The sequence below is a fragment of the Ovis aries genome, chromosome 24, assembly GCF_016772045.2.
Source record: "Ovis aries strain OAR_USU_Benz2616 breed Rambouillet chromosome 24, ARS-UI_Ramb_v3.0, whole genome shotgun sequence".
NCBI classification, from domain to species: Eukaryota; Metazoa; Chordata; class Mammalia; order Artiodactyla; family Bovidae; genus Ovis; species Ovis aries.
Genome location: NC_056077.1, coordinates 22,415,565 through 22,426,056, shown reverse-complemented (window position 1 = coordinate 22,426,056; position 10,492 = coordinate 22,415,565). Strand labels below are relative to the sequence as shown.

The following is a 10,492-nucleotide window of genomic DNA, read 5'->3' as shown; positions in this document are numbered from 1 at the left end:
TGTTGTGTAATAAATGTTTGCTCTTCCAAAGTTTTGGAGTAATCTGTTACACAGCAGTAGATAACTAATACAGTTTAGGCTTGACCAATCAAAATACCCTACCCATGACCTCTCTCCACCCCAGATACAGGGCTTGGTTCAGGGATGTACAAGGGACCAGGCAGAGCCAGTCAGAGGAAACTGCAAGGCTCTTATAGGAGCTCCCACTCTTATTTCACTGGATGTGATCCCAGGAAGATGAAAGGCTGGAACTTCTGCAGTCTTCTTGTGCCTCTGTGTAGAAAGTCTTGAACTGTCTTGTTGGTCTCTATATCCCCAGCACCCAGAACTATGCCTGGTTCAGAGCTTGTGGTCAATTATTTATGAAATAAAAGGCTGGTTTATATCCAGCAGAGGGAGGAAATATGCAGGGCTGGCAAGAAATACGGAGGAATCAGAAGTAGCAATGGCAACTTCTGCAATATCATCTTAATTGGACATGCCATCAAACATCTATAGAAATTCGCATATTTTTGTTTTCTGAATGTGATGCACTGAACACATAGTTTCTTCTTTAAGTTAGCTTTACCTGATGTAACTGGCAGTGTTACTGAAATTCTGCAGAGTACACTAGAATCAGTGGTTTCACTGTATCTGCCCAATGCCCATTTCCTGGGGGTCTTCCAAGGAGGGAAAAGATGAATAAAGTCTGTTGAGCCATGATGAATTTGCAGTGACAGATCTGCTCTTTTCTGCAACCCCATGTCATTAGCAACTTCAAAGGCAGGTGTTATTGATTGGTTTACTACAGCTTTCAAAAAGAAAACAGAAGCCTGATTTCATTCAGAGAAGAAAGTGTCAAGCTCATACCCAGTGATTCAGTAACACGCCACTCTGATCTCAGAGAATGGATCTCCTTATCATGCCAACAGCTTTTAGAAGCGATCTCCCTTATTTGTTTCCCTCCTCTTCCGGCTTCTTTGGACAAGTACGGCTGTTGAGAAGAGGGCAAACCCGTTTGTTTTGTCTGTTGCAGATATGGAACGAGGAGAAAATATTAGAAGGTAAGCAGTTTTACAAATGTGAGTGACATCCACCTAGACCACAGAAGTGTTCTGTCCTGATGCCAACCTTCCTGTTGCCTTTTGTCATGAAACTGTATCATGTATTTTGTGTTTGAGGACTGACTACATAACAACCACTCAACTGGATGACTGGCCAGATACCCTAATGATGGGCACAGGAAAGTGTTAAGGTCATGAAACCTATGACTGGCAAATAGCAGAGATCTTTACCTCAAAGGGCCACAGCATCCAGGGAAGTGGATGAGAGTATAGGACAGTAGGGAGTGGTAAAATGAGAGGATGCACTAATTTTAAAGAGACAGCCGTTTCTCAGTTCTGTTGAATTATTTCCACATGGAAATATAGGCCCAGTGCTGCCAGTCTTCTGATTTTTTTTTTAACTGAATCTGAAAGTCCAGAAATCTACATAAAAATTTCATTTTTTAATGTTGACAACAATTTCAATTAAATGAAATTCTGTGCCAGTGAAACGAAGCTTGTCTATGGGATCAGGCTATGACTTCCCAGAGTGTAACCCCTGCACCAGACTCTATTTAAAAGCAGACATGTAAACAAGAGTTGGCATATATTAACTCAGTTTAATCATATCAATTCTTAAACAAAAAATTTCCTCCAAGAGACAATAGTTCACAGTAACTGCAAAGCTTACTCACAATTTTTAAAAATACCAGTCATGCTTAGCATTCAAGGGGGATATTATAGAATAACTGTAAAAACTTTTACCAGGAACATTAGCTTCTGACTTTAAAAATTACAAATACTGAAGCATTTTGGTATCAGACACAGTAGTTTTGACATCATCTGTTTGTTTGATGAGTTTCTGGAAGTTTGGAAAATTGTACCTCTAATATTGGATAAAGCGCTTATTCTAAACTAAACATTTTCAGATGTAGAAAACAAACTAGCAAGCTACACATACGAAGAAAAGCCCTCTAGGACAAGCTCTCCATGTGTGGAATGCCAGCATATGCACCATGAATCCTGGAAGACTAGAATTGATACATACACTTGGCCTGAAGTCTTATACTCCAGGCTTACAATGGAGTTTGCATTCACCTACACATTAATGACAAACTCTGGGTTAGTATAGGAGAAGCCAGCAAATTCATTTTGGTCCAAGTTCATGATGAAGAGTTTATCAGTAGGCGTGAGTTCCACAGGCTGTCTGGTGAACTCTTTGTCGAAATTGGAGGTGTCTCGCTTGTCTCTCTGCCAAATGGAAAGCAAACACATTAACAGAGCATAAGGAGGAGGAAATGTGACCGAGACATGCCAGTTATTGGGAAGCTGATGACGTCTCATGGGCAGAGTCGGGAGAAGCCCTGTGCTGACCGGTTTTAGCAGCTGCACTGCAATACTATTCCCTGGCTTTCATTTCACATCGTATGTTGGCTTCTGGAGAGAAAACTTGGTGGAAATTTTCTAAGAAAGGAAATGAGACATTGATTTTCTTTAAGGATTGCCAGAAAATATGGTGTGTGTGTGTGTGTCATTTTCTTCGGCTTTGAGATGAGTTGGAAACTACCTCTTACAAGGTATAATGTCATAGAAATAGTCATGCGGTAGAGCGTCCAGGAGAAAATCATTCAAGAGCGCCCCCTGTGGCTAGGAGGCTTCTTTCTTTAAAAGGGAGAAGAGCTCACAACCACTCAGATCCCCAGAAGGCAGAGTGGCAAGAATGGGGACATCAGATCACTGCTCAATGAAAGGAGGGGATCACTATGCATCCCACATTCCCCGGGGCAATCGAGGCTTTGAAGGGATGCTCAGAAATCCACCCACAGACTAGAATTTTAGTCTTCATCAGCCAGAGGTTCTTCTGATGATCATCAGAGATCTTCTGATGATGCATCTGGTTAAAACACTCAGTCTGGAAAGTCAGTCTTAAAATATTCTATTCTCCTAGTTGGTCTGGAGTTTCATTTTTGGGGGGCGGGGGTGCGGAAGGGACATCAATCCCTGTTTACTAGCTATAGTTTGGGCCAAATTTCACCAGGGAATGTCAAGAGTGTGGGCTCATGAAAAGATCTCACATCTGTATGATGCTTTCGCCTCTTCAGGGTCCTTACCAGCCTATGATCTTCCCATCCTCATCACCCACCTGGGGGCAGGTAGAGCTCCTCGCCCCCAGTGCTCTGACATATGAGAAAACTGAGGCACAGGAAGATAAAGTGACTTGCCCAAGATTCCACAGCGGGGTAGTGACTTTTACCTGACCACACGATTCCCAATTATGCTTCATCTTAGCCTCTCTGACTGGGGGACAGTTTGATGGCTGGTGTATTGCAAGGACAACCAAGGATAACGCGTGGGTTTCACTGGTACTGGGCAGGTTACCCGGCTGAAGCCAGAGTGGTGTCAGATTGTCAAGAAGGGAGAGAACTGACTGATTTGCTAGAGTTTGGCCGATCATTATCCCTGCTTTAGGTTTAACCCCTAAAGGGCATTGACTGACAAGGATTTCTCATTGCTGGCCTCACTGCCCTTTGCAAAATGCCTCTCACAGGAATGCCTTCTTTTTGACTGCTCCCCTGAAAGAGGTACAATATCCCTACGAAATTCCCCTACTTACTCTTGTGTATATGTGTGGGGGTGTGGAGTGAGGGGAGTATGAGGAATTCAATTCAGTAGGTGTGGTCAGAGGGGAGTGAGCTGAAGATAGTGGTGGAGCTGATTTTTGGGTAGTGGGCGTCTCCTGCCATGCCCCACGCACTCTGCTTTTTTCTCATCCTGCCAGCTGCCAGCCTGTCCTGTGCTGTCCCAGGCACTGAATGCATTCTTTCCTGTGTTCAGAGAAAGGCTTGAATGCCAGCTTTTCCTTTAATACAGTCTGTGCCTCTCTCTCTGAACCCCACTAGTCATACTTAAACATCTTTCTAATTGTCTTCATTGCACTTGCTGCTGTCAGAAATTGTCGTGATTATTTATTGCCTCTTTGCAGGAGGGTAAAGTCCTTGTCAGTATATTTCCAATGCCAAGACTTGGTACATGGCAGGCCTTCCATGATTATTTGCTGAATGAGTGAACAGATGAATGAAGACTTAATGAAACATGAGCCTCTTGACTTCTGACAACTTACAGTTGTCCCCAAGCTAGAGCTCTCACTCTAGAGCAAAATAATGGAATTTGTTCCCACTGATCCTGTGGGTCGCTCAGATGGGCCCTTGTCCATTGTGAGCCCCAATATGGATAGAATTGTGTGAGGCTCCTTCAAGATCTGAGAGCTCCAGGGCTGGGTGTGGGCCCTGGGAATACCTGCGGCTAGAAGACAGGCAGCTGCCTCCTTGCAGGTCCCCTGGTGTGGCTTTCCCTGCCTGTGGGCATCCAGCAGAGGTTCCCTTTGCATCATCCCCAATTATGAAAGTCCTACCCCATTTGTTGTATTGGTGACGCTTCAATCAGCCACATGGTCCAAACAAGATTTGCCACTGTGGGCAGATCCTCAATAGAAAAGACCCCTGAACTTTACCCTAAAAGTTGGGAAACAACGGGCCTCTCTGTTGGGACAATTTCTTTCCGGGCTGATGGTATCTGAAGTTACATGAAAATAGTTGCACTCACCCCAGGAAGGTTACCAAACCCAGGTCTCCTGCATTGCAGGTGGATTCTTTACCATCTGAGCCAATAGGGAAGCCCCACTAATTCCACTGGCTTCCTAGTAATTCCCCAAGATGGTCATTGTGAGCATGGCCCTGTGTTTTCTTAGAAGATAAGGCCAGTGAGGAGTCCAACAAAGGAAAGAGGGATTCTAAGATCCTGGTAGACAACTAGCCCTGACTATCCTGGACTGTGTTGAGGCTTCTTTGGATTTTCTTATTTAGTTTCTTTTTACAAAATGACCCTCTAATTTAAGTTCTTCTGGAAAGCAGCAGCCTGTCTCATCTAGAAGAACCAGGTGGTGTCAAGCCAGGGGCAGTGTCTCCTGAGGGCCCGAAAGGGTAATGCCTGCAGGAATCTGGACTAACGACTTGGAACTGAGTTCTGAAACTAGTTCCCTCTCATCATACAGGCATCCAGTCAGCTCACATCTTGATGATTCTGTGATTAGATCAAGTATGGAGACTGTGCCTTCGGCCTCCTAGAAGGAAACTCACCCCAGCTCTTGTCTCTCTTTCCCCACCTTGGCATTATAGGATTGGACCAGAAATCTGGGTCGAGAGGGTGCTGCTGTATCTCCTTTAGCCTCCAATGCGGTCTCCAGAGAGAAAGAACCCCAAAGTTTTCTGATGACTCATCCTTTCTTAAAAGAAGTCTTCCCTGATTAACCTAGAGACGAGTTATCTCTAGAGCACATTGTGCTTTTAATGACTTAATGACTACCTTCCTGGGTTGCATCTTCATGCTCCCCACCATGCTCCTGGCACCCAGGATAGAGCCCAGCACACAGTCAGTGCTCACTAAATGCTGGCTGGGTGAATGAAAGGAGGGTGGAATACATGCACAATCACAAAAATTAATTTAAAAATCTTTCTTGGATGTGTTTGCAAAGTATTCCGCTGAGATTACATCTGTTCTCAGTCTCCTCTGCACTTGAAATGTTGATGGAATAGGCAACTGCAAGAATTCTAATGATCCCTCCCTTTCACAGAAGGCTTCCCTCAACAACTCTCAACTCAATGTATTAGGGGAACAGAGGCTTTGGCTTGAGTATCTACTTCTGGAAACTATTAAACTTTTGAAAAATAATGTCAGCAATTTGGAAAATGTAGAGTGCAGTAAATATAATACATATATATATATACACACACACAGTATATTCTTTCTATTTATATCTATTTATCTCTATCTACCTATTTATTTATATCTATTCACTCATCCTACGTAGTTCTCTAAAGTTGTCTCTCATGACTTGTCGATGGCCCAATGTTTCTCCTTGATTTTAATCTTCCTGAGAGTATATCCAAGTAAAGGCTTGGTGACCCAACAGCCAGATGAAAGACTTCAAATAACCTGTCTGTTGGTGGGCATGGCTCAGAGACGGCAGTCACAGAGGAGGGAGACCTGTATGGAGATTCAGGAAACTGGGTTTGCATTCCAACTGGCTGACTTTGGGCAAGTCACTTCCTCCCTCCTGATGCCAGTTTCCCAACAATACAATGAGAAGGCTCTTCCCTAGTTTTCCTCCTTCTCTTACCTCCTAAGCCTGAGAGCTAGGGCTTCGAGTCTGCTTCCCCTGACGTCTAGATTGTGACCCACAACAGTGGCCACAGGGATGGTCCCCAAGCCCCCAGCAAGGAGACGAGAGCAGGCAGAAAGGAGTGAACAGCAGGGGGCTTTGCCCAAGTGGAAATCAAATCACAATTTTCTTAAAGATGAGAAGTCTCCCCTAAAGGACACTTGTCAAGTATTTTAAGTTCCCTTGATGGTCTCTTAGAAGCCCTGGCGCTTGTGGAAATCACTTGACTTGTGACAAAAGTTGCCTTCAGGGCTGCCTGAGGACAGCGGGGGACAGGAGGCGGGATGGGGGACCACCTGCTGTCCTCTGCTCAGAGGGAAACGGAATTTCCCCAATCAAGGGGTTTCCCTGGGCTTCTGGGGGCTCATGAAGCTATTTGCTAGAAAGGATGAGTCTGAGCTGAGAGGCGTAGTGATTTTGATAACAAATTCAACAGCCCCAGCCCTGCTCCTAGCTGGCCCCTAAACTTGCCTCTGGTGAGAATCTGAGCCTTGAGCTCTGATCTCATTGGAGAACCCCCCAGCCAGCTCATCCCACCCCATCAAAGGCCCCCAGGAGTCTCTAAATGATCCACAGTTTCAGTCTCTCTGACTGGCTGAACACTGGGGCCAAGATTAAGATCTGGCTTTAATTTTTTCTGTCCTGAAGCCTCAGGAGGCCCCATTCTGCAGTTTGGGTCCATGTTTTTCATAGATAGCCGTTTTCCTTGAAATAGTATTTCTTCTTTTTTCTTGCTTTTTTTTTTTTTTATTGTATCTCGATGCTAGAAGAAAAATGGCACATAACAGGTATCCAGATACAAACATTTCCACAAACATCTTGCAAAACAACATCAAAGTGAAGAATACAACTGTCTATGTTTTCAAGACATGGTATCTTTCTCAGAGCACTTAATTAGCTTTCCGAAGCCAGCAACAAACCTAGACAAATCCCATCCGAGCAGGCATGGGTCTGCCAGGCTCTAGAGCCGTCTTCTCGGTAAATCAAAGCAGGTCATTGTGGTTAATAACATTTGGACACGTATTTCAAAGCATGTGTAACAAAAGTGAGTAACTTTTTTTTTTTTTTGCATTTGAACAACAGAAATAAAACCCCAAAGCAAATAAACTTTGAAATGTAATGTAAAACCATGGCCCTTTGGGACTTTGCTAAAGTGACCATGTCTTTCCAGGGAGTAAGTCCAAATGCCCTGTTCAAGTAGTTTGGGGATGAAGGTGATCGGGGGACACAGGGAACCAGAAATTACAGCATTAAGGTAGCACCCAAGCTGGTTGCCTTATGACTCCTGGAGGTGCCCTTAGATTGAAACTACTAAAAGCACACTCTTGGAATTTTAAAAGGACTTAGATAATCTTCTTAATTTTTGAGTTAAAAAAAAAACCAAAATTTTATTTTTAGCATGTTTTTTCCCCAAAGCTCCTGGGGCCTCCAAACCAGGAAGAATGGAGGAAATTCCCCCTAAGGCAAAGCAACCATCTACTTGGATACAAGGCAAGCTCCAGGACTGGAAGCAGGAGAATACTGCTAACATCCGATTATCCACTTGTTTGGCAGGAAAAAAATCTAGATTGGATGCTTGGCGTTGGAAAAGGGATGAAAATGGCAGTGCAGGAAAAAGGGGGAGAAAGCAGTCATGTTCTGTCCCTGCTGGATCTACATCGCTGACATGCTGGGGAAAATAAATGCTACAAGGACTTTGATAATGTGCTGATTATGCAGCCACATTGTCAACGTGCCATCTGCATAATCCCATCTCACAGAGATGCTCCAAAACTACCTGAGGACATTTGGGTCCTGAAACATGGTCACTCTAGTTTCATCAGCAAATAAAACATGGATGCAACTTTGCAATGGAAAACAAAAAATGTCACCACAATAGCCGTTGAGCTTGAATGACAGAAATGAAGGACGGAAATCTACACAGCTACTTAGCTCTTGACTTCAGGTTTTAAAAATTCAGAGTTAACAAAGGAAAATCCTTCGAATTCTGATTGGTCAATATTCCTGATGACTTCCTGGTCAGGAGGTGTTAGAACTGGTGGATGGCGGGTGAAAAATCGGTCGAAGTTTTCAGCATTTCGCCCACACTATGAGAGGGGAAGAGAAGAATTTGTGGTGGGTGGAAAAAATAAACTAAACGAAACTGAAAACAGAACAGAACCAAACGAAACTGGGTGCGGCTTTTCGAAGCCCTTCCCTTTCACTACCTCGGAGAGATTGTTTCGATGATCAGAAATGAGAGCAACATAAAATGCAAAATTCTCATGACCACGGATCGGCAGGTGACCTTGGGCTCCCGACCTTCAGTTCCTGTAGCTCATGAGCTGCCCGTGGTGTCCTTCTGGGCAGTCAGGAGCTGGATGGCAGCATGGGATGGTGGGGATGGTAGCATGTGGCATGTTCTCCCAACTCCACCCCAAGAAGCTGGCCAACCTCATTCCTGGAGGAGATGGGATTAAGGTCCCTGAGATATTTTTGTGGTACAAGATTCAAAGTAATGACCCATTTATACTTCACCTCGGAGATTCCCAACATTAAGCCGCAGGTCTCTTAAAGTGCTGTCCTTTGGCTCTCAGTCATCTCTGGAGACATTCTCCAACTCCAGAAATACAAGAGTTTACATGCTCCAGTTAATGGAGAGAAACATCCAGACCTGGGTTTGGTGGATGCAATGGCGGGGCCACTACGAGGCCCTGGTTGGAAGGAGAAGTCATTGACCCTTAATTACAAGGCACCAGGAAATAAATGCAGCCATTCTCCCTCCAGATGGGAATGAAGGGTGTGGATGAAAGCCAACCCAGTGCCTGGGATCTCCCCAAGCTCTCGAGAAGAAACCATCACCATTTCTCATGCCTCCTGCTGTCCTTCTCTATGACAAGGTCCTGGTCTGAGTTAGAGGGATAACGCGCGTGCACGTGTGTGTGTGTGTGTGTGTGTGTGCATGTGTTCACTCGTGCGTGAGCACATACACATGCACACACCAGTTCCCATCTAACGAGAAGAGTTGAGTCACTAGGCCTGATCTTCCTCCTTCTTCACCAGCAAACCCATTTGCATGAAATCTCTGTGTTCAGTAGCTACAGGAGGCAACCACAACCTAAGAACATTGTGGGAGTGATGACAATCGTGATGTGCATGTATGCCCTGTTGCTCAGTCCTGTCTGATTCTTTGCAACCCCATGGACTGTTGCCCACCAGGCTCCTCTGTCCATGGGATTATCCTGGCAAGAATAATGGAGGGGGCTGCCATTTCCTTCTCCAGGGGATCTTCCCTACCCAGGAATTGAACCTGAGTCTCCTGCGGCTCCTGCATTGGCAGGCGGATTCTTTACCACTGAGCCACTTGGGAAGACACTAATAATTATAACAGCTAATGTTTATTATGCATTCTGTATGTTCCAGGCGTGCTAGAATGCTCTTTGTATTACTTTTATTTCATTCTCCTAAAGACCCTATGAAGTGGGTATTATGGCTATCCCTATTGTATGGATGAGGAGACTGAGGCCAAGGAGGTGATGTAATTTGTTCAGGGTTCCACTGCTAACAAACAGCAGAGCTACTGTGTCAGCCAGGTTTGTCTGTCAGAGTCCAAGCTCCCAGTGCTATGTTGCAAAATGGTTGGTGGGCTGGCGACTGACCGCACAGAGTGGGGTAAGGGGGACATGGGTTAAAATCCTGGAATCACTGCCTGCTAGGTGTGCAACCCTGGCCAACTCCTTTTAAGCCTCAGTTTCCTCTTTTGTACACTAGGGACAACTCTAATTTTTCTCAAATGAGGTTCTGATGAGGAGAAAATGAGATCCCGTGTGTGACTGACACCATGCCTGGCACTGAGTAAGTGATCAACACAGCCAAGCTGTGAGCATCGTTGGTTCTCGTTTTCCACTACAATTCCTCCCAGACAGTATCCACTTCCTATGATGGCGTGTTTCCATGATGTTGAAGTTTTAAACACTGAGGAAACAGCCTTGCATTTTTAAGGGCTCTTGTCAAGACTTGGAGCAGCACAATAGTTATTCCAAACTAAATTGTTTCAGCTGTTTTGACAGCTTGGCCTCAGTACCGATAAGGGACCACCAACCAAATGACCAAGACTCAGGTTTTTTCTGCTGGCCAGTGGGGCAAAACTTTCGTCTGCACAAAACTTTTGCCGTCAAGGTCAACACAGTGTGATCAGGAATACCATCCAGATTCTTTCATTGCTTATTCATTTTCTTGTTCATGAAACACTTCTTGAGTACCGTCTATGTGC

General features: G+C 44.7%; 1 protein-coding gene across 2 annotated transcripts in view; it reads right to left on the bottom strand.

Moving 5' to 3' along the window:
• Positions 1–1,622: 1,622 nt before the first annotated feature.
• The window catches only part of PRKCB (protein kinase C beta), a 374,676-nt gene continuing 365,806 nt past the window's right edge, over positions 1,623–10,492 (bottom strand). Inside the window, exon 17 of one of the 2 annotated variants that reach the window (XM_027961511.2) lies at positions 1,623–8,327. In XM_027961511.2, coding sequence (XP_027817312.1) covers positions 8,169–8,327 — 159 coding nt within the window. In that variant the 3' untranslated portion in view covers positions 1,623–8,168. The remainder of the gene's footprint in view (positions 8,328–10,492) is intronic. The other variant, XM_027961512.2, reaches the window with a different exon arrangement.